Raw genomic sequence first — 22,895 nt, 5'->3', positions numbered from 1 at the left:
ATTTCCTTTAGTCCTCACATCAACCCTTGGGAGACAAGCAGGGCAGGAATTAGTGTCCTAATTCTCAGATATGAAACCTGAGAGACTTCAATGAAATGACGTGCTCAAAGTCTTGCCACTAATCACTGGCCATTTTACTCCCGGTTGGCAACCCCAGTTCCCCCTTTTCCTCTGACCTTCCATCATCCCTCCAGTCTAGCCTCCCTCCAACACCCTTCCTATTCATTTAACATTCACAAAGCATGTTGAGACAGTTTAATCTCATTTTATCCCCATAACAAGCCTGTGAGGTAGGTAGGGCAGACATCATTACACCACTTGGGAGATAAGTGAGAAGCTAGGGCTCAGAAAAGTTAAGGGATTTTTCTCAAGGTCTAAAGGTAGTATGGGTCTCTGGTTTCAGCTGTGATATGGAAAGGCTAGTAAAGAGTACAGCAGCTGAGAACAGACCTTGAAGAATACTCTGCTGTTCCCTATGTTGTCCTTGACTCTCCCATCCCTGGTGCAGTCTTCAGGGGCAAGTATTCAGTGCAGAGGCACCCACCCTCCTCTGTCCTGGGGCTGTCCACACAAGTATATGGAGGAAAACAGGACTCCAGATCAGTTACTGCCCACTCAGGAATGAAGGTCAGTTCCATCGTTCTGCAGTTACCTCACCCCAAAAACCAACTCTGTGACTGCATGATTCCAGAGAGGTGGTTGGTTCCAGCCAGCTCACCACACTGACAGTCCCACAGATATACATCACTTTGCATAAATACACATCTGCAACACACTGGGCCCCGACAGATCACCATGATGAACATACTCCATGGATGATAGATAAATAAGTTAGTTCACATTGCCTAAGCCCAGAGATTTCTGGCAACCGGGGAGGAGCCTGGGAGCTGCCACATCTTGGGGCCTCCCAGGGACCCAGGCTCAGAGAGAAGGGCAAGTGTCAGCATCTTTTCCAGGCAGTGCCCACAACAGGGCAAAGGGCGAGGAAGAAGGCTCCCTCCCACCCGGGGTCACATCCCAGCACCAGGAGGTCTCAGTGCACAGAAAGGTTTTTTGTTCTTTGCTTCTTAACTGCTAACGATGGCATAAAGGTCTTCCGGAGGGGGTGGCATGGAGGCCTTTCACGGAGGCCCCCTGATGCAGTCCTGTGGAGAAAGAAAGGCATCAGATTAGAAGAAACAAAGGTAACAATGACCCCAGAGATGGCCCAGCTTTGTGAGGGGCTACGGATGTTAACTGACACGGAGAATCATTCAGTATAGACCCCCAGCGCCCACTCCCACTGTGGAATCCTATGTGCCCTCCTTGCTTTCCTGGGGAAACCTAGGGAGGTGACTTAAATTTCAGCTTTGAGGGATGAGGGCTTGCTAGACTGATGTGAGGATTTCCCATATTCTGGTTCTGGCTCTGCCACTGACTCACCATGTGGCCTCAGGAAAATGACTTCCCTCCCCAGCCCAGTCCTCAGCCTCTTCATCTGTACATGGGGCACTTTAACTACTTTCTGTTTCTTCCAGGCACCCTCTCCAAGACCATGCCTCTTAAATTTTGCAGGTTGGGGAAGAGTATAGCTCAGTGGTAAAGCGCATGCTTAGCATGCACAGGGTCCTGAGTTCAATCCCCAGTACCTCCATTAAAAAATAGGTAAACAATAAATAAACCTAATTACCTCGCCCCTTCAGAACCAAAACGACAACAACAACAACAAAATTTTTGCAGAGACAAGAACAGCCAGCAACACAATCTCAGCATCCTAGTTCATCAAGCTCTCCCACTGCACCTCCTGGGCTGGGCCATGGGACTCACCTGGGGGCAGGGCTGTCAGGAAGGGCAGCGGGTTCAGCAGGTCGAGGGCTCCTCCATCTGATCCGGTTGAGAAGGACCTTGACCTTGTTTCAGTGGGAGAGATCCCACTGAGCAGAGGGTGAAAGGATTGCCCAGATCCCCCCTACACAACATACCCCAGACCAAGCTCCCAGAGAGCTATCACCACAGCCAGGAAAAGTCACCTGCTCCAAACAGGAAGCCTCTCATTTCAGGGGATCCACACATCCCAACCACACCCCACCCCCACCTCATCCTTCACCTGCCCCAGCATATATCCCTCACCTACCCTGTGTCCCTGGGAGGATGAGAAGGTGTGAGCTTGCTCTGCTGGGGCCTCTGACAGCCTGGGAGGGCTGGGGCTGGGGACCCCTGCCTTTGGGGGTGAAGCTGTTTTTGCTCCTTCAGGAAGAGAATCAGGTTACCCAAGGCCAGGAACAGGAAGGAACCCCTCAAGCCCAGGGCTCAGGGGGTCTGCCTGTGGGGCCCTGGGCAGGCAGGATGCAGAGGGAGACACAGCAGTCCCTCACCTGTCTTCTCAGTCTGGCTGAGCCGCTCCCACGGCTCATGGACCTCACTGCCTGGGGCATGAGAGGATGGAGATGAAGGGGCCACAGCTGACTCCTCTGACTCCTCCTCTTCAGGATCCTGTGCACAAGAGAAATGGGCTCTCCAGGCCTGGCTAGAGGGCTGAGGCTCTTCTGAAAGGAGTCCTGGTTCCAGGGATCTCATCTCTCCTCCGCTTCCCCACTCAGCTGCCCTTCTGCTGGCCTGAGCGCCCACGGCTCACTCACCCCAGAGGCCCTCCGAGTCTGCAGCTGCAGGTAGAGCTGCTGGAGCCTCGCCGTCTGCTCCAACACTAGGCACAGGTGTTCCAGGTAGCGAAGACCCTGCCCCGGGAGGCAGGCCTGGGCTTCAGGCCTCACCTGTGGGAGAGACTTCTGAACTCAACCAGAGTCCCACCCTGAGGGGCCAGCAGACGGAGGCAGAGCAAGAAGAGGAACACACACCCAGCTGGCCTCCCCATGCCCAGCCAGGCACCATGCCAGGCAGGCCCCAGACCTGCCCGCCTCCACACAGCTGGGAGTGTGTGGAGGTAAGAAGCTCTCACACAGCTCATCAAATAGGGGCAAGGAATGGCCCACCCTGAGAGCTCCAGAGAGAACAGGTTGGGGGGCCCATCTCCATCCCACTCTTGAGAGTTGGCACTCACCACCTCTGCTTCTTCCAGGCCTGCCTCTAGGTCACTCTCTGCCTCAGTGGCCTCCTGTCCCCCTGCTCCAAAAAGGGGCTTTTCACACTCAGGCTGGCTGGGCGGGCTCAGGGAGCGGTAGTGTTGTGACAAGCTGGCAGGGGAAGTCGGGAGCTGGCGGGACCGCTCCAGCACCTGCTCCAGCTTACGGCTGGCCAGAAGCCGGCTTTTGTGGGTAGGATCCTCCACAGCCCCAAGAGCCAGGGCCTCAGGGCTACCCATGGGCTCAAAGTTCAGAGAGTCTTGAGAAAGCCCCCGTGAGGTGGCTGGGGAGCTGTCCCCAGCTGCCATCTCCACTCCTGAGTCCTGGGAGGCCAGTTTGAGAAGCGGCACCTGCCTTTCAAGACCTCTCAGCTTGCCACCTCCCTCCCAGGAGTCTGACAAGTACCCTGGAGCAGCATCCGGGATCGGTCTGTAGGTGCTGGTGACTCCAGGCACTAGGCAGCCACGTGCCGGGTCCTCGCCAGTGACATCTGCAAGGAGAGTCAGCCATCAGGCCCGGCAGGCTGCCCCCAACACCCCCAGCATTCCTGGCAGCTGGTGGCATTCTGCAGGGAGGAGTGTCCTGGGCCAGAGGTGATGGGAGGAGACTGGTCGGTCACTGCCCCACCCAGATCTCTCCCCAGCCCTGGCTAGGAGATGACAGAATGAGGTTCCCTTTAAAACAATAATTATTAGCGATCAGCTCCTGGGATAGTCTATCTTCCTTCGAGGAGGTTGGCACTTTCTTCCCGGGAACCCTTGTGCTCCAGCCCTTGGAGTCAGCCTAAGACCTCTGAGCCATAATCCGGGAGCCACAGCCTTGTCAACTGCTCCCAAAGTGGAGTATGAATGTGCCCCCGCCTCAGGGAGACAGGGAAGGACGCAAGGAGGGAAGGCCAGGTCTAAACTGGCATCGAGAGGCAAGAGGAGGCCCATCCTGGAGTTCCTGGGGAGGGTAATAAAAATAACAATGACTGTAACCATCTGGGGCTTTTGTTCTTTTAAGTAAGAAACAGAAGAGATTTTGTGGAGAGTTGAAAAGAAAAACTTTAGACGGAAGAAGATGGGGAGGAGCAGCAGCAGCCTTATCACCCCTTGAATGTCACCTCTCCTACCACCCCCCTGTGCCAGGCTCTGCAACGATCCGGATGCCCTCATCGTAAAGATGCAGAAACTGAAACCGGACAGGATGGAGGGCTGCCTTCGTCTCCCAGCCCGCCAAACGGGAGAGCTGGATGCCAAGCCAGGCCCCTTTGGGCAAGGAAGTCGGCCAGGAAGTCCACCCCTGCGCGGCTCCTTTGGAAAGGGGTCCGCCGCCGCCGAGGGAACTTTCCGGAACTGCAGGCTGGGGCAGGGGCCGGGCGGAGAAGCATCCAGACCGGGAATTAGAGGGAAGTGGACTCGGAGGGAGTGGGGACAGAGGTGATGGCCGGTTTAACGACAAGGGTGTCCAATGTGCAAGGCGCGATGCCTCGGCCCTTCCGAGGGGAGGTGGTGAGGAGGGCGCCGGGAGATCCGGGGCCGCGGGCGGGCTGCTGCGGGGCGGGGCGGGGGGCGCAGACCCGGGCCGGGGCGCGGGAGGCGGCTCCGGGGCAGAGGCCCCGGTGGGCCCGGGGGTGGGCGACTCACCCCGGCCGCCGAGCGGCTCCACGGCGAAGACGCGCCGCCGGCCCAGCATGGCCCCGGTCCGGCCCCTACACGGCGCCTCGGCCGCGGCGCTCCCGGCCGGCGTCCCCGCGCCGCCGCTGTCGGGCGGGCGGGCGTCTGGGCTCAAGCGTCCCAACCCGGCTGGGTGCGGCCCGGGGACACTCCCAGCGGGAGCCGGGGGAGGGCGGGGCGAGAGCGGGGGAGGGATGCGCAGGTGAGCGGGGGGCGGGGGGCCCCCAGTGCCGACGAGGGGCGGGCCCCGCTCTGCTGTGCTTCGCGCCCCCAGCCGAGGAGCGGGGACCCCAGCCTGGGGACGCCCCGCCCTCGGTTCACCAGCCGTCGGTCTTCCTGCCGCCGAAACGAAACCGGGCGAGGGTGAGGGTTGGGGGTGGCTGCGACCGGACGGGAGCGCGGAAGGACGTGGAGCCGCACGTGCTGGCGGCGGGAACAGGGGTGAATTGGACGTCAGCGTCCTCGCGCTCCCAGCTGTGTCCCTTGAAGCAAGTCACTCAGCCTCTCAGAAACCTGGTGCGATCGGAGGGGGAAGCGATTCCCACCACCGGGAAATCCTTTCCAACAACTTCAGAGAGCCTTGTGTCCTGGGCCAGATCTCAGTCCCCTCCTCGGCCCAAATCTCTTCCTCACTCGGATTCCCTAAAGCTGAGGTGGGGGGGACTTCAGGATCTGGGGAAGTGAGCCTGGCCGGTGAGCAGGCCGGAGGCGGTGAACAGGTCAACACTTCCCTGTCCCCACCCCCACCGTCTTTTGGTCCCTGGGATAACACCACCCCCAACCCTGAAAGGAGGCTGTGTGCCCAGGCAGCTGCTGAAAGGGAGGCAGCCTGGTAACCAGATGGGCTGGTGGCCTCTTAAGGTGACGGGGCTGGGAAAATCCCAGCAGGACCCAAATTCCCTGGAGGAGATAAGGGAGCTGGTGGAAGTGCAAACTAGCACCTGGGCCTCTGGGGGAGAGGCTGGAGTTGGGATCCTTAGAAGCAAGATTCTAACTTTATAAGATGGGGAAACTGAGGCCTACAGCCAAGACTGGGGAAGAATGAGCCAAGTGCCTGAATTACCAGCCATCTCTTAACACCTTGATTTTCAGGCCAAGCCCTTCCCTCCTAGCCAAGGGTCCTCTGGTTTGCCCCTCTCCCAACCCTATTCTCCTGGACAGCACCCCCCCACCCCATTCCCCTTTCCCAGGTACAGAGAGGGAAACCGAGATTGCCCCGCCAGGAGAAATTGCTTTATTCAAATCCGACAGGCCCTGCAGATCCCACCCTGGGCCTCTCCGGAGAGGAGGGGAGGAGGGCTGGCCGGTCAGGTGGCTTCCTCCCTACAAAGTGAGAGGGTGGGAGGTAAAGGGAGGGAGACTTTGCCAGATCTTGTCCTGAATTTGGAGAATGTGGGGCCAGATTCCAAGCAGTCTCCGTGGTGACTCTGGGGCAGGAAGGCATCTGAAGCAGGAAGCCCGGCCAGCAGGAATGCGGCGTCTCAGCATGAGGCTCAGTGTGGGCTCAAACCACACACATACACAACGCACACTCCCCTCTGGGCCACTACCCCTCCGTGTGCAGATATGCTGGAGCCCTCCGGTGACTGGGATCCCCCTTGCCAGGGGCTACATGCTGCCCTCTCATTTACCTTCTGCTGCCCTGACTGGCAGCCCCGTGCCCAAAGCTAGGCCAGGTCTTCACTGCCCAGACGGTCCTGTGGCCTGCATGACCCCCTCTGCAGTCCCTTTTTCATCCTGCCTTCCACTGGAGGAGAACCATCTTCCTTTGAGGAATGGAAGGGGCCACACAGCTGTCCCGCTCACTGCGTACTCGAGGAGGGAGCGGCTGCTGTGAGTTCCTGAGACACACGGCAGCCCCAGCAAAGTCACCCCTCAGGCTGAGGCCAGGGATGCCCACTGCTCTCAGCCTCCATGGGGAAGTCCCAGCTTCAGGAAGCACATTTCCTGCAAGCTCAGCACCGAGCTAAGCACCATGGGAGGAAGGGTAAATCCTAGAGCCTGGGGCAGCTCCTGCCAGACTAGAGATGGCTGGAAGCTGTGGGGACCTCCCTTGTGGCTGGAAGGCTGCCTCTGGGGATGGGGGTCAAAAACACCCCAGGGTAAGCCAGAAATCCAGGACTCAGGCTCTTTGTTCCATCCTCAGCCTAATAACCCCAGCTTCGGAAGAAGTGGAAGAAGTTCGCCCCCAAGCTGGGGCTGGCTGCAAAGAGCTCTGATGTTGAAACCCTCGGGCCCCAGGGAGGAGAGCTGGCTGCCACAATTAGAGAGGTGGATTTTACCTTGAACTCATCCAGCCATGGAAAGGCATTCAACAACTCACTGGCCTGCCTGTTTCACATGTGTCCACTCCCCATTTGTTCTCCATTCCTTAGAGCACTGCTCGGCCTGCATGGTTATTACAGGTGGGGATCTGACTGTATCAATATTCCAGCCCACCCTTTTTCAACCTGTCACTTCCCTGCTGAAAATTTTCAAAGTGTCCCCAGAACTTCAAGGTGAAGTTCAAACCATATCTTCCAGCATTCAAGGCTCCCATCTTCCTTTCCAATCTTATCTCAGTTTCCCCTTCAGCTGCTGCCCTAAACTGAGCACCCCACTTGCACTCACCCCCTCACTCTGCATTTCTCTCCTGCATCTGTCCATGTCTTGTTCATCCTCTCACACCCACGGCCCCAGCTCTGAACTCTCAGGACGCTCCTGTGTGTTCCACACAAGCTCTTTGTGCTCGCTACCATGTAGCTTTATTTCACTCATGCCAGCTCAGTCACTGCCAGGTGACTAGTGTCTTTAGGAAGAAAGAAAAGTGCTCTCTCTACTTCCACTGTGCCAGGACCCACGAATTTAAGTAGGGGTGAATCAATCCCCTTTTGTGAGCATTCTCCCCGCCAAAGGCTATGCCTAACACTAGGTGGCGCCAAGGAGCCCATCCCACTTGGGACCAGACTTTCTGACCTGACAGCTCCTGAACCAGACACCCTTGATCTTTCCTATGAAAATAAAGGCAGCCATTCAGGCAAAAGGTGAAACAATTACATCAAGGTGTAAATTATGTCCTGGTGCCTGAGGAGGCAGCACACAGTCTCCACCAAGATTCCTTCCAAAAATAGACATCACAAAGTCACCCACTGAAGCCCAGCTTTGATCTTTCCCTCAGGCTGACTGGGGGACAGGGTGGGTCTCGGGCCCCCAGCAGCACCCATTCCCCTTTCTGACATGGCCTCTGGGATTAGGACTGGGGATTATGGGTGAATCAAGCCAAAAATCTGGCAGGGGGCCACTGCCACCAATGAAGTCAGCTGGAGCTCCCAGGGAAGGGGCAGGCAGACCATCCCCGGCTTGGAGGCGAGGCCCATGGTGGGTGGTGGTCCTCAGGGAGGGTGCACTGCTGGGTTGGCCCTCCCAGGCAAGGCTAACTTGCAACCCTGTCCAAGGTTATTTCTGGGGGTGATCTTTCTCAAATGGGTGCAGACAGCCTCAGGTGAGTACAGGAAGTCGTCCAGATGTGGCCTCCTCTCCTGCCCACCCAGCTCCTCTGGGTAAGGCAGCAGGGGTCCTGGTAGCATCCACACCTGGTAGAGTGAGGGGCACATCACGCCAGCCCAGCTGGTGCCTGCGGAGCATGACTGTCTCCCCGAGACGGGCCTGGACAGAAGGGGGCTCCGAGCCTGCCTCCTGTTTACTGCCGGCCCTGTAGCATCCCTGTCCCTCTCCAGGCTCCCTCTACCAGGGACCATCCCAACAGAACAGGTATCTTTACAAAAAGGCCCGGGAAGAGCTCAGTGGTAGAGTGTGTGCTTAACATGCGCAAGGTCCTGGGTTCAATCCCCAGTGCCTCCATTAGAAAAAATAATAAATGTAAAAATAAAGGAGCAAGCCCCTTCGGTAGGGGATGTCACCTGGTGAAGCATCTGGTAGGGCAGGGAGTTTGAGGCAGGGGGAATCAAGAGGAAAAAAATACCTATATAAAGACTCTACCCAGTGGTAGGGAAGAGGCTCATCCCCAGGGGCTGGGTCAGGGGAGGAGAGAAAAGAGGGGCACCTACTTTATTTTGTCCATGCTTAGTATATATTTATAGTGCTCCTATGTTGAAAACTTTACACAGTGAATACCTGGAGCGTCTGGCCCACCCCTCTCCTAGATATTTATCTCCACCTAACAACCTGCTCAACCCCTATGGCACAGAGACGCCCAATGCAGTGCCCACTTCAGACTTCGGTGCAGAGCCTGTCCAGCAGGGGGAAGGAAGTGAGAGTATCCAAGCAGAGGCACAGCACAGGCAGGTCCTTGTCCCAGCGAGGAGGAAGGGAACCCACCAACCCCCATCGCCTTCCCATGCCAACTGCACAGCCCTGGCGTGGAGGTGCCCGCAGAGTGGAGGGCGGGCACTCAGGCCTGGGAGCTGAGGGTCAGGGGTGTGGAGTAGCGCTGGCGGGCGTGCTTCTCACAGTACAGCTCATCCCCCACCCAAAAGTGCCCGCGCATCTTCAGGTTCAGCCCACAGTCGGCGCAGGTGTAGCAGCCGGGATGGCGGTACCGCCCCTCCTGGATGCGCACAGCCTGATTCCTGCGGGGACAGAAAGGGGAGAGCCATCAGCCTTGGGCGGACAGGAGGGAGGGACGAGAACACCAGGCACAATGCCACCACTCCCATTCTCAGGGACCCTGATTCCCAGCCCAGAGTCAGGACCCAGGAAGCTCCCCAAATCTCAGATACTCAACTCCCCAAGCCTGCCTTCGGCAATCTTGCTTTAACAAGCACCCCCGGCTCTGGAACCCCAATCAAAACAAAGTCATTCCTCCCCACCACACAGGCACACAAGCACCATCCTGCATCTTCTGGAATGGAGCAAAGTGTGGTCCCAGGTGCCAGGACCCACAGCATTGCATCACCTGGGGACGAACCGGGAATGCAGATTCTGGGGCCAGGGACCTCCTGCAGAGGAAACTCTGGAGGTGCAGCCCTGCTATCCCTCTAGCAATCCCTCTGCTCTTTGAGAACCACCATCCAGGACCCCTTCCTTGAGTCTGCACAGCAGCGGTGGACAGTGTCCCATTCTGCAGATGAAACACTGAGTCCCACAGAGGCTAAGGATTTGCCTAAAGTGAGTCATCTGATCCTCAACACTGCATGTAAGAAATTCATTGGGGGGTGGGGGGAGGCGTGGGCGGTATTCAATTTTCCAAAGACCGTGGCTGCATTATGATGCCACCCACTGAGAAAATGGACCTACCTCTGGAAAATTAATCCTGTTCGGCAGTGGTTGGGGGGGGGCGGGGTAAGAGCAAGATTTTCCAGGAGGAGGTACCTCATCCAGAGGCAGATCTCCAGAGGCTCTGAGATTGTTGGAGAGAAATTAGAAGCAATAGCATTTCCACCTCCTCCAGGGAGGAGGGGTTAGAAATCCAGGAGGAGGCGATGCAGCAGGAAGAAGCCAGCACAGGCATGTAAGAAGGCTGAGATAACCCCTGTGGCCCATCACAAATCCACTGTGGCGATGCTGCCCCCAGGTTCCTGGCTAATCGGTCCACACAGGCCCCTCCTGAGCGCATCCTGGGCCCTGCCCCGACCCTGCAGGGTGGGCACCGCCTCCCAGGCCACCAACACTCACGCGATGCTGGCGCTGCACTTCTCACACGTGTGGAGCTTGGGTGGGGTGGCCAGGGCCCTGGAGGTGGGCAGGGCGGACTGGGGACTCAGCGAGCTGGGCACGAAGGCAGGCATGCCACCTGGGGGCGGGGCGGGGGTGACAGACATGTCAGAGCTTGTCCAGCACCCAGGCTGTATTTTTCAAGCCCATTCCACCTCCCCCAACATAGTTCCGCAGACTCCTGGTGTCAAAGGCGCATTTCCAAGCGGACCTCTAAAGTAACCCCGGGTGTGAGAGTGGGTAATGCAGGAAGGAAGTGATCGCGCCAGATCCTTGGCTGAGGCCGGTCAAGTGCAGGACACACGGTGGAGGCCGAGTCAGCCCGAGCTCAGACAACCCGAGCAGTGTCTGCTCAGTGCCCAGCACGTCAGGCCACGCAGGCATTTCCACTCCCATGATCCAGTCATGGTGATGTTACTAGACGGTAATAATAGGTAATAACAGCACCGCAAGACCTCTGCACGGTTTTCAGAGGGCTTTTATGTGCATTATTGCACCTGAGCCTTCAAAAGACGCTAAGATGAAGGTTTGGTCCCTGTCTCACCGCCAAGGACGCGGAAACTCCAGTGGTGAAGTCACCACCCGTCTGTGCTCCCCTCCTTCCCTCCCTGACCCCTCCCAGGGCCTGCTGAGGCCTTGTCATGATGGACAAGATTTGCACCAGACCTTCCACCCTGTCTCCCTTACCTTTGTGAACACCCCCGGGAGCTAACCATCAGAGTTGCAGCCACCTGGTGCTGGTGATGCTGCCAATCAGATAATTCTGACTGTCCCAGCCTCTCTCTCCCGGGAACCACTGCCCAGGCCAGGCCTTCTCATCTCTTCCCTGGGCGAGGGCGGTGCCCCCACCCCACACCAAGACACACACACACACACACACACACACACACACACACACACACACACACACACACACACACACACACAAACTCCGTACTGTAGCACCATCTACTTCCTTGGGGGCTGGGCAGTACTCTGCCCCAATACAGAGTTCCTCGGGGCAGACGTGGGTCCTGCCCCACTTTGATCGCCACATTGCACACGTCTGGTCCATCAGACGGGTCAGCCAGCATCTGTCGAGTGAACAGCTTAACAGCTGGCAGGAACCCATCTCTCTATTGCTCACTTCGGTACATCACACCTTCTGGCGCTATTTAACCAGCCCTCCTGGGTTGGGACACTCCTCAGCCTGGCACGGGAGGCCTCACAGCCGGGACTTAACCTCCAAGGCCACCCTCCAAGCAGCCAGGTCCCACGGCTCTCTTGCTCCCACACCCAAAGCCCTCTGGCTCCAGCCTCCGCATTCCACACTGCTCCCTGCCACTGTCTTCAGGCTGATTGTTAAAGTCTTGATCTTTCTTCTAGGGCCAAGTCAGACCTTCTTCCTCCATGAAGCCCTCCTTGGAGACCCAGTCCCCACCACCCACCATCGTTCCCCTGCCACTTTCCTGATCCGAGGCGGTACCTCTGGGGGCACCCCTGGTCACCCCTACCAGACTGTAAGCTCCCTTAGCACAGGGACTGTGGCTTCTACAAGTCAGTACCTGCTCCCAGGATGAGCACTTAACTACTAATTTAATAACATGGCAGGGTTCCCGGTGTGTCCTCGGGGGACGTAGGTCAGTGTTCTGGGGTGTCCTGGGGGAACTTTCTTCCCCATCCAAGCCCCCGGGGTCTCACCTCTCTCTTCAGCCTCCAGGGCCTCCTGCAATAGCCGAAAGGAGCTGGACTGCCGGGGGGGCAGCCGCGCCTCACGATTTTCCTGCAGCATCTTGAAGACTTCTGAGTCCTCTCTTAGGAGATGGCTTTCCCCTTCAGAGGCCACACTGCGGGGGTGGGAAGGAGGCAGTCAGGAGTGAGAGCCCCGTTCCCGGGGGTTAGGACAAGCATGAAGGCAGAGAAAGAGTGTCCCAGGGTGGGGTGGGGGGTTCTGGAGACCAGAGGAAAGCCATCTGGGCTTAGAGAGCTGGGAGCCCCCCTCCCCCTCCAGGAAGCGTGTCTGTCTCCAGGCCCACCAAGATCCCACCCCGACCCTGCCAGAACCACTGGTACCTGAGCCTGGGGCTGGAAGAACGGGGACCTGGGGAAGGCAGTGGCGGTGGCGGCAGCACCAGCACAGCCGAGTCGCCAGCGGGGCCGAGGCCGGCCTTCGGGAAGGAGAGGCACCAGGGGAGGAGTCAGCGGTGGGGCCTTTGGCCAGCACACCCTTCTGGGCTGCCAAGCCCGGCTGTTCCCCAGACCCAACAGCAGAGGGCCCCCAGCCCTCGCTGACCAGCAGGCCCCCTGTGAGGGGCCATCACCCCCACCCTGCCCACAGAGCCAGGGAGCCATCAACTGCCTGCAACTGCTCCTGCTCGGTCCCAGCAGGAAGGGAGGCCAATCCGGGGCTCTGGAAGGGTGAGGGTTCTGCCCTAAGTGGATCGGGCAAGGGGCAGAATGTGGACCAGTGCGCAGGGCCACCAGGCGTGTTCCTCTGCCGTCTCACGCCATGTGTTTGCAAAGATGTTGAACACTGGGGCCTGATGGGCACAACAAGCAGAGACAAAGTAAGCTGACCGTTGTGCTGAGAGGGAAAGGAAACATAAAGGGCCAAGATCCCTCCTGAAGTCAGAGCTGGTCCCTTCCCAGAAACGGCCAGGGTCTGGGCTGACCAGCTTCTCCCGGCCGCCCTGGGAGGTCTGATCCTGCCCCACGGAGCCTGGGGGAGCCAGGTCCTTTCTGGGTCCACAGCCCAGCAGCAGGGCCCCCTGTCGGGTGCACACCGTCCACCTCGGGCTCTTACACCCGCTGTCCACCTGGAAAGCTTGCCTTCAGCCTCACCATCGCTCTGCTTTCTGGCCCGCACCTCTGCACCCTCCCCTGGTCCGCTTCCTCTCTCTTGGCATCCGCAGGGGAAGGAGAGCCTCAGAGACAATCAGGACGGCCACGGTGCACCGGGCTGAGGGCACAGCTTCCAGAAAAGCCAAATGCCCTCTATTTTAAAACTTGAGTTGGGGGTGAATTAGGGTCAAGCAGGAAAACATTCTTAAGCTTAAAACAGAAACTTCAGAGTCTTAAGAAAACAGCCCTAGACCCTTACCCCACTGGCCCTCTTGCACCAGCCTGCATTCTTCCGCTCTCGGGCTTCTACAGGTAAGGAGACTAAGGGTCAGCAGGGCAAAGCGACTAGTCCAAGCCACGCAGGGAGTGAGAGGCAGGGCTGGAGTCCACGGCTTGGTGCCTGGCCGGTGCCACGCAGTCAACTGATGGTGAGATGGTTGCCTCAGGAAGGACAGCCAGCACCAGGTCCTTAAGAACAATGTCCCATCTCACTGTCCTAGACCAGCATGTGCCCTGCACGAGGGCTGAAATCCACCCCGGCTCCCTTCGCAAGTACCTCCTCATGCCAGCCAAAGGGAGAGGGGCCGTTTTCACTTCTCATCTGCTCATCAAGCTGTGTGCCTGCCTGGAGTGGGCAACTTCCAGTTTCCAGAAGGGCACGGTAAGGACTGGTGGTGTCCCATGCCTTGGGCTCCATGTAGCTTTGGCCAGCTCAGAAGCCAGCAGCAGCCTGGGCCGGGGGCACCCTGCCCCCTTCCTCCTGCCAGACCACCTCGCCCGCCCCAGTAACTCCCTTACTGGGAGCAGCTGCATCTTCCCGCTTCCTCTTCCCGCTTCCTCCCTCCCCTACTCCCTCCTGCCTCCCTCCCAGTCACATAGGGACACCTGCCTTCACACGGAAGCGACCTTTCATCTGCAGGTCCAGAAAAGCTGCTCACTTGCCGATCAAGAACTCATCTCTAGCCAACACCTCTCAAAATGTGTTTGGAGGATGCTAATAAGGGAGTGGCAGGGGAGGGGGGAATGCCAGGAGAAATTCTGCAGTTAAACAAGTTTAGGAAATTAATAAAATTAAATGCATTTCTTTCTCACAGGACTTTGTAGAGCCTTTAAGGGGCTCACGTGCACACTGACTCCCAAGAGGGAGCTTGGAACTCCGTGACTCCGAAACCATCTGACCACAGCCTCGTTTGTAGGCCAGAATGCAAGCTTCCCTGGGTTAGGAATTTCTCTGTGTTTCCACCAATGCGTCCCCAGAGCCTAGGAGGGTGCTTGACACAAAACAGCCACTCCATCAATATTGCAGGAATGACCACAGGCCTCAGGGTCAAAGAAGGGAATTCAGGGCATCGAGTCTGACCCTGAGGCCCAGAGAGTGGAAGGGGGCCTGATCCAAAGTGACACAGCAGAGGTGGGACTAACCCAGACCTCCCTGCCACCCTGCCCAGGACTCCTCTTTGCACCGTGTGGGTGGTCCTCCAATCTTTGTGTGCAGCGGATCCCTGAGGGCTTCTTAAAACTCAGATTGGAGTCCCCACCCCAGCCCCATACCCCTGTGTCTGATTCAGTAAGTCTAGGCTGGGGCCTGAAAATACGCATTTCTAACAAGTTCCAAGGTTCTGCTGCTGGTTTGAGAGCCACTCCCAGTACCACCCGCCTCTCCCCTTTGCCCCGGTTTCAGACACCGGGTGGGAGGAGGCCAGGGTGGACCAAGTTCTTCCCAGCTGACCTCAGCCCAGAGCTCTCCCAGAGAAGGCCCCCAGGCTCAAACATGCCAGGTCTTGCTAGAACCATGGCTTTCCCATCTACGCGCTCGGTGTTCTCTGATCTAAAACCTATCCTACCCTACCTCTGACATCCAGCAAAATTCCTGCCGAAGCCTCCCCAGGCCACCCCAGCCCACACTCATCTGTCCCCTCCCAGAACGCCTCCTGCTTTTATAATTAAGACCATACTGCTGTTCGGTGCTTAATTGTTCCAAATTGTTTCGCATGTTTATTTTATCTCTACAACTACATTTTAAATTCTTTAAATACTGGATCTCATGGAATACATGCATCTCTATGCCCTCATTGCCTGGAGGGCCACTGGGGGCCCCCTACACTGCAGCAGGTCACCAGGGAGCCCCTATTATGCAGCCCCCAGAGGACCCGGCTCCTTCCTTCTCCAGAGCCCCCAGTTTCCAGTACCGTCCCCCAGACATCTCCAAAGGCTCTGCTTTCTGGAATGCAGACTCAACCCGAGGTAGGATTCCAGCAGCTGGGCCACATCCCTTTCACCCCAAAGGCTGGACATGCCCCCACTAACTCTGCCCCCAGCAGCTGTGACCCAGGACTGTGGGCTGCCTCACTCCCTCACCTCCCCACCCCCGCCCTTAGCGAAGAGAAACACCACCAAAGGGCTGTCACTCGTGGACAGTGGGACCTGGCAGGGGGTCCAGGGGAAAGGGCAGGGAGGAGGGGCAGACAGAGAGTAAGCCAAGCGCAGCTGGAAGCAGAACCACAGGCCCGCTGGTGGTTCTGGGGCTGAGTCAGAAGAGGAAGATGGGGCATGGGGGATGGGAGTTGGGGGCGGGCATGGGGCTTGGAATGGGGCGGAATGTGTTCAAGAGATGCAGCCAGAGCCAAAGGGAATAATCCCAACAACAGCAGCAAAACTATTTCGGTCCTGGCCCAAGAGAAACACTTGGGAAGGGAGGAAGCCAGCAGCAAGGGGGAGGCGGCGGCGAGTGGGGGTGTGAGAGGTAGAAGGCCACCTGGGACTGGCCAGGCTGGGCTGGTGCTGCGAGGCTGACCCACCAACGGACTGATGGCCTCCGGGCTCAGGAGAGGAGCGTGCCCGTTGCTAGGAGACCAAGGTGCTGGCTGCCCAGGTGGGAGCAGCCTCCTGCAGCCCCACGGGCACCACTAGCAACTGGCCACGTCGGAGGCTCTTTCCTTCCTGGAGGCACCCTTACCTGTCGGCTTCCGGGGCGACCCCCATAGGACAAGTGGTCCTCAGCAGCGAGTGCCGGGGAGTGGGTCAGGCTCTGGAAACTGAAGTGGGGAGAAGGACATGTGCCAGGGCCCCCTTCGACTGCCCCAAGGAAACACAAGTGACCCCCGGGGCCCCCTAAACCCAGCTACAGAGGCTTTGAGGCTGGGCCTGAACTTGGTGGCCAGGGCGTCCACCCCCTGCGCTCACCTGTGACTGGTCACAGCCTCTCCAGTGAGGGCGTGTGGGCTGCTGGTGGGCAGGGTAGAGAAGGGGCTGCCTGGCCGGGGGCTGAGGGAGGCCGGGCTGGAGCAAGGTGACCGCAGGGAGGACTGGCTGTCTATGTGCGTTCTCCTGGGGCCCTGTGGAGAGAGGGGCCAGGAAGAGCTGGGGAGGGGACCTCCCCCAGTCCTTGCCCCTCAGGCCGCACCTCACTACTCCCGTGGCGCTCCCAGCAGGAGGCACATCCTACCTGGAAGCGAGTGGCCAGCACCTCCACGGAGCTTTCCCCATTGGTCTGCCCGGGAGAGGCAGCCTGGGACCTGAGGAGAGGACAGAGGGAGGCGAGGGTCACCGGGGTCCTGGAACCCCATCAAGATGCAGATCCCAGCTGTCCCCACACTGGGGTCTTAAGATTAGGAAAAAGTTCAAAACATGCAGACATCAAGCAGCCAACTTTTAACTTTGCCAAATTCACAACAAACAACTATCATCAACAGCCACCATCATTTCTTAAAAAAAGAAAAGGACAGTGTAGAACCAAGAAAGAGAAAGGATGTAATTTCAGCAAAAAGTTCAATAAATTCAGTTTTATTAAAAACTTCTCACATTATCACCCCTACCCCTGCCTCGCCTTTCTTTTCTTTTCTTTTTTTGCATTTTGTCCACTCTTTCACTGGTCAGCACCAGTTTATAGGCCAGTTTGGCTGGGGGTTGCTGATGAGGTATAAATAATCCTTTATCTTTCACTCCTGGAGAAACTGAAGCCCAGAAATTGCCCAAATTCCTAAAGACCGACAATGGCTGGGCCAGCTGACCCTGTCCCCAGCCAGAGGCCTGTCCCCACCAGCTCCGCTGCTGACAGTGGAAATACCTCTGAGAGGTTCACTCCCTGCCCCTTCTGAAGACCTCTCCCCCATAAAACAAGGGGTGGAGACAGTCCCCTTCCTGAAGGACCTGGAGAAGGAGGTGGCCCAGCTCCCCCACCCCATCACCAAGGTTCTTCCTCCCCTGCCCCCCAGGGACCCTCCTCCAAAGCCCTTCCCAGTAGAACCTGGCTGGAGCCTAAACAGGAGGCCACTGGAGGGCTGGGAGCTGGCTGAGGGTGAGGAATGAGCCCACCGTGTCCCATACCCACTACACCATTCCTGGATGTCTGGCCACTTCCAGAGAGGTCAGCAGAAACCTCAGACACCACATACCACGCCAGCCACAGCCTCCCAGGGGAGAGTGTGGGGCCAGAGTGAGGGGAGCTTAAGCTTTGGCTCCTCCCCCCAGAGCCCTGCTTCCTGCCTGGGACTTCTGAGTGCCTGAGAGGTCTCCTGGGAGTGCAGTTCTAGGAGGTTAGGAGGAGTTTGGGCAAAAGCAAGGAGATGGGGAGCCTTGACCTGCCCAATGTGGAGCCAGAGGCCTGGGGGTACTACGCCAAGCCCGCCTCCCTGATGGGGCTGCGTCCCTTCAAGAGGGACCTGAGAGGGAGTGACGGTGTCAGCAGCTCCCTGCCCCTCCCCCGCCCCACTCTGCAGCTTCTTGTAGGTTTTGGTCCCCTTCCCAGATGCCATGAGCTATTCTCCACCCTCCTCCTCTGGGTCCCACTCCTGCAAACACTCATGAGCCTGAGTGGCATGAGGCAGTCACTGAAGGGGCGGGGGCTGCGAGAGCACCTGAGCGTCGTAGGAGCCAGCTTCTGCAGCACTGTGGGGCGGTGGGGCTGAGGTGAGGGCCTGGAGCCCAGGCCCAGAGGGAGGCTGGCTGTGGGGGCGGGGCGTAAGTGCAGGAGGTACTCAGCTCAGGTTCAAGCCCCCGCCCAGCGGGCTCTCCTGGCTGGGGGATCTCCCAGCATTCCAGTCCTGTGACTCACTGGGATGCCCCACCCCGGGGAGCCACCTGTCCCCCTCCCGACCCAGACCTCCAGGCTGAAGCCTCAGGAGCTTGGGAATCGGCCTCCACCAGCAGGGCCCCGACAGGCAATGGGGAGCAATGGAGGGGCTCTGTGGGAAGTGAGCCCCCAGACTCCTCACCCCCTCCAGGATCTGAACAAAGGCCCTCCCCTCTCCTCTTGGAGGCAGGAGCTCTGGAGACCCAGCCTTACGCACACCTTTCTCCTCTTCAGCCCACTTCATGTCCACGCCCTGTACCCCACACACTTGGGAACCAGTCAAACTCGGGTGTCCAGGTGGCTGATGCCAGCCTGCCCTGCCAGTGACAGCACGCCCAGCTGGGCACAGCCCACCCTGCTGCAACCCCAGAGCCCAGGACCTTCTCACAGACAAGCCATAAGGGCTGGGAAGGCCAGGTTGAGGCCAAGGGCCGGAGGTGAGTGGCCATTGTGCAGTGGGCTGGCAGAGGGCAGAAGAATGCTGGCAGGCCCAGCAGAGGTGGAGGGCCTACCGGTCCAGCTGCAGCCTCAGGGGTGAGGGGCTCTGGCGGATCTTGCTCTGGGCCTCGGCATGAAGCATGCCCTCTGCACTCTCCCCATTGATGGCTACAATAATGTCACCAGGCCGGAGGTCAGCAGCCTCAGCCTTGCCCCTCTCGGTTACCTGTAGGGGAGGAGAATCAGGCAGTCAGAGGTGACACTCGGTAAGGATGGAGAAGAGATTTCCCTGTCCTGCCCAAGAAACACAGAAGCTGGTCTGAACCAGGCTGGCCTGCACCCCCCCCCTTCAACATCTCTCTCCCTGCCCACTGGTGTCCACCCAGCTAATCAGTTAATCCCCTCCAAAAGCTGGAGTGTTGGCCCCCCTGCCCCCGACCCCAGCACTGGCATTCCAACGGTGCCTCTCAAAGAATGTGAAATGACAGAATTTCAGGAACTGTGCTTGGAAACACTTTTGGACAGAGAGCCCTGCCCATGCAAATCAAATCATGCAGGTGCTGCCTGCGGGCAGGCCCCCTGTATGAACACTCCGGCCTGGGCCTGGGTCAAGGGCAAGGTGCCAAGAGCTCAGAGCTCCTGTTTTAGTATCCACCCAAAATGGCTGCCAGCAGGTATGGGGTTGGTGACCCAGGAGAAATGAGCAGGCCCTGCACTTGGCCCAGCTCCCTTTCACTCCCTAGAAGCCTGTTCCTGAAGTGGCCACCACATCCCGATGGTAACGGGGCCCCAGCCCTCCCCCAGCCCTCCCCCAGCCAACCAACCCAGAAGCAGGCCTCTGTTTCAGAACAAAAAAAGAGAAAGGTGTCTGTGAGGCCTCGGTGGACAGGGCAGACCCTGACTTTGGAGGTACCTCCCGATCTCCCAGAACTAGCCCTTACCTTGGTCACTATGATAGGCGTGTGGAAATCCCTGCCCCCGGAGATGCGGAAGCCCCAGGGCGCTGGCCCCACCACATCCACCGTCAGCGCCATACCTGATGAAGAAAGCATGGAGAGATGGAGCCTGCCCCTTGCTCCCCAAGGGATGCTGTGAGGTGGCAAGAGAAGGGGGTGACAGGTCCTTGGAGCAGCCAGTCAGGGGCTGGAGGGGGTGTGGAGGAGGGTAGAGGAAGTGACTCCCTCCCGCATGCCCCAGTTTCACTTCCCCCCACCCTGGGAAGTCAGGACTCTGAGTTCCCCCTTTCCGTCTTCAGCAGAGTGGCTCCCTGGAGGCAGGTTGTCGGGGTGCTAGACAGGAGCTTGCTGAGAACAAGGGACCGGCAAGGCTGGCAGGTGGTAGATGTCAGCATTTCCTCCCTGTCCCCTCCTCCACCATCAGGGCTAAGTCCCACTAGTGCTTGCTTCCTGTCCCCAAAACCGACAGCACAAGGTACTTCCTCTCTGCTCTGGGGGAGGGCAGCGCTGTGGGAACAAAAGTGACAGCACAGAAGAGGGTGGCACTGTCACAGTCTTTCAAGTAGTTGGCTGGTTGTGGGGAGAGCATCTGGCTGAGTGAGGCCAGGGTCTTCCAAAGGGCCTCCTGACTGCCCGCCCGACCCCCTGGTGATGTGGTCCAGGCCAGGGAGACTGGGCTTCCCACCTCCCCCAGGGGCCTGCTGCTCTCTGAACAGCTCCAGCAAGAAGGCCAGTCTTATCTGCCAAGCTGGGCACACCCACCCCAGAGTGCTGGCCAGCAGGGCGAGCTGACTGATGCTGCCTGCGAGCCAGGGCCACAGGCCCCCCATCCACTGCCCCTCTGCTGCGCACGGGAATGTCCCTGTGGACTAGGCCCTTATAGGATTTCCTGAACCTCTCGTTCTGGAGTCAGGAGCCAACCCAGGCAGGAAGCTGCAGTGCCAGGCTGGGCCACCACCCTACCCGGCACCCACTCTGGGGCCGCCCCTCAGGAGGCCCAGCTACTACAAGTGGTACTGGACTCAGTCAGGGACACTGGGGACACTTCCCGAGTTTAGGAGCCTGGGGAAGGGGCGCCCACCTGGGCGAGCGGGGTTGTCTGCCCTCTTCCCAGCCCTTTGGCTTCCCCTTTTGCCCAGGCCCAGCCTTGTCCCTGCCGCAGGCCCCAGATCTGCGCTGGCGGCTCGCAGATGCCTCAGATTCCCAGACCTTTGAGCCGGCCAGTGGACTCCGAGCCGGGGGCCGCCGGGAGGTGCGCAGCCCGTCGGCCCGGCTCGCCCGGTTCCGGCGCCTTCTAAGCTCCGAGGCCAAAATACCTGCGGGCCGGGGGCTGGAGGAGGAGCGCCCGGGACGGGAAAGCCCAGCTGGCGGGGGGCGCCGGCCGCAAGCGAGGCTGCGGGGAGCGGCGGGGAGCGGAGGAGAGGTCCGGGCGCCAAGGGGGCCGCGGGCACGCAGAGCCGGGACGGTGCCCGGGGCCAGGGAGGCCGCCGGCCGTGAGGACGGCGCGCAGGTGGGCGCGCTCACCTGGCTCCCGCTCACCTGTCGGGCTGGGCGGTCAGGCCCGGGAGGGAAGGAAAAGGAAGGAGGGAGGCGAGGAGACGCCGCCGCTCCCGCCGCCGCCGCCGCCGCCGTCTGCCCGACTCTGGGGAGAGCCCGCCCGGGGCTCCGGGACCTGCCTCCGCCCATGTGATCCCAGGGCCGCCCCTGCCGCCGCCCCTGGCCGGGGAAGCCGCCTCCTCCGCGCAGCCCAGCCCGGGCGCAGCCACCTGGCCCGCGCCCGCCGGGGGGAGCGGGGGCTGCTCTCTCAAGAGCCCCCTAGAGGCCACGGCTGTCCTCCCCGGGGTGTCCCCATCCTCTCGAGTGCAGGGGAGGCGTTCCGGTGACGGGCACCAGCCCCACTTCGCAGACGGCTGAGGCTGCCGCCCCCTTAAGCTCACCTAGGCTGCCCGCGCCCACGCCTCCTTCAAAGGGCTCCTTAGTACCCCTCACCCCCAGCCCAGGGCCGGGGCGGAGGGCCGGCTGGGTCTGTCTGCGGTCCGCCCGGCTCCTCCGCCCACTCCAGGCTCTGACGCTGGAGCAGATGCAGCCCCGACACCCACAAATCCCAAACCAGGGGCCGCCCCTCCGCCTTCCTGTCGGGCCAGCTTGCTCTCTGGGCGGTGGCAGCGGGTCGCTGCGGTTCTTTTGGCTGCGCGGCGCTTCCTGCCCGAGATGAACCCCAAGCCTGCTCCACTCAGGGCTATAAGCCAGGCCCAGGAGGCGGTTCGAAGACAGGATACTCCCGGCTGGAGGTGACCTGGCCCCCTCCGGGGCCACACAGGTCCCTCTCCCTTGTGGGCTGGAGCTCTCCCCTCACCTCCTCTGCTGCCCTGCCGGAGGTCCTCTAGTCCCAACAGGCACCACTGGTCCTGGTCCCCCGTGCCCCCAGCCCTCTGTCAACCACCTGGAACCCAGGCCTCAGAGATTAGGAGAGGACAGCCAAAGAGAGGCCCCAGGTGCCAGCGTAGAACCATCTGGCAAGTGGTTTCCCCAGAACCAAACCTGGCAACCCTCAGCCCGGGGACTTCAGGGCCCGTCAGAGCCGGGTCTCCCATCTCCTGCTGGTCTCTAATTTACACTCTGTCAGCTGGCCTGTTTCCAGGGAAGCACACCTGTGGGCACAGCTGTAACTTGCCTGCCTCTGGTGTGAGTCATTCCCTCCCAGTTCCCTCTGAAAGGAGTGCCCTCACCACCCATCTGCCTACCTATGCCCTGTCTCATCCTCTCTGTGCTCGTGGACCAGCCCGCCTCCAGCTCAGCGACCTCCCCTGTCCCGGCCTCCCACAGCCTCTGTCCATGGTGTGTGTAAGCCATTCCCCCACTAACAAGTCCGGTGCCTCCCGGTGTGGCCTCTTTGCCTGGCGCACCTGTTCTGCCTCCCCAGCTGGAAGCCCCTGAGGGAGCAGGACGCTGCAGGTAGGGGTGGTACTGCCTGGGGGCCACGCAGACCTAGCGTCAAATGCCAGACTTGCCTCTTCCTAGCTGTGTGACCTTGGGCATTTTCCTCGACCCCTCTGGGCCTCCATTTCAGTTTCCCCATGTGTAAACTGGGAATGATACATAGCTTCCCCTCCTGCTGTGCAGATTGCCCTCCACATAAAGCTGCCTGTTCCTCGGAGGGCAGGGTGTGTTTCTGGTTGGTTTGCTGCTCCATTCCCAGAGCCTAGTACCGTGCCTGGCCCGCAGCAGGCATTCAGTACAA

At 59.5% G+C, this 22,895-nt stretch overlaps 2 protein-coding genes across 7 annotated transcripts; both read right to left on the bottom strand.

The window, feature by feature from the left end:
* Positions 1–241: 241 nt before the first annotated feature.
* Positions 242–5,053, bottom strand: C36H8orf58 (chromosome 36 C8orf58 homolog). The gene is made up of 7 exons (XM_031442229.2): positions 4,688–5,053; positions 3,038–3,549; positions 2,619–2,750; positions 2,355–2,472; positions 2,114–2,226; positions 1,807–1,889; positions 242–1,145 (listed from the first exon to the last, which is right to left on the bottom strand). The coding sequence occupies exons 1-7, from the start codon at positions 4,734–4,736 to the stop codon at positions 1,034–1,036; spliced, it is 1,119 nt and encodes a 372-aa protein (XP_031298089.1). The 5' UTR covers positions 4,737–5,053; the 3' UTR covers positions 242–1,033.
* Positions 5,054–5,928: 875 nt separating this feature from the next.
* Positions 5,929–21,742, bottom strand: PDLIM2 (PDZ and LIM domain 2). 6 transcript variants are annotated; one of them, XM_031442233.2, is made up of 10 exons: positions 21,592–21,742; positions 19,640–19,734; positions 18,773–18,924; positions 16,635–16,704; positions 16,373–16,524; positions 16,146–16,224; positions 12,422–12,516; positions 12,050–12,195; positions 10,331–10,448; positions 5,929–9,285 (listed from the first exon to the last, which is right to left on the bottom strand). In XM_031442233.2, exons 2-10 carry the CDS (start codon positions 19,730–19,732, stop codon positions 9,108–9,110), a joined length of 1,083 nt encoding a protein of 360 aa, XP_031298093.1. In that variant the 5' UTR covers positions 19,733–19,734; positions 21,592–21,742; the 3' UTR covers positions 5,929–9,107. The 6 variants fall into 6 exon arrangements, with proteins under 6 accessions (XP_031298093.1, XP_031298091.1, XP_031298090.1 ...); XM_031442231.2 differs by lacking the exon at positions 21,592–21,742 and adding an exon at positions 21,179–21,402; XM_031442230.2 differs by lacking the exon at positions 21,592–21,742 and adding an exon at positions 21,194–21,400.
* Positions 21,743–22,895: the final 1,153 nt, after the last annotated feature.

This window comes from Camelus dromedarius, chromosome 36 (assembly GCF_036321535.1).
Source record: "Camelus dromedarius isolate mCamDro1 chromosome 36, mCamDro1.pat, whole genome shotgun sequence".
NCBI lineage: Eukaryota > Metazoa > Chordata > Mammalia > Artiodactyla > Camelidae > Camelus > Camelus dromedarius.
The sequence above is the reverse complement of the archived record's forward strand: the minus strand, read 5'-3'. Positions and strand labels throughout refer to the sequence as shown.

Coding starts and splice junctions, on each gene's coding strand:
- C36H8orf58 (XM_031442229.2), bottom strand. CDS start 4,736: ATGCTGGGCCGGCGGCGCGTCTTCGCCGTGGAGCCGCTCGGCGGCCGG. Junction 2,751..3,037: donor GCCTGGAAGAAGCAGAGGTG/GTGAGTGCCAAC, acceptor TCTCTCCCACAG/GTGAGGCCTGAAGCCCAGGC. Junction 1,146..1,806: donor CCTGACAGCCCTGCCCCCAG/GTGAGTCCCATG, acceptor CTTTCTCCACAG/GACTGCATCAGGGGGCCTCC.
- PDLIM2 (XM_031442233.2), bottom strand. CDS start 19,732: ATGGCGCTGACGGTGGATGTGGTGGGGCCAGCGCCCTGGGGCTTCCGC. Junction 16,225..16,372: donor GAGGCTGTGACCAGTCACAG/GTGAGCGCAGGG, acceptor TCCCCACTTCAG/TTTCCAGAGCCTGACCCACT. Junction 10,449..12,049: donor CCTGGAGGCTGAAGAGAGAG/GTGAGACCCCGG, acceptor CCCCGCCCCCAG/GTGGCATGCCTGCCTTCGTG.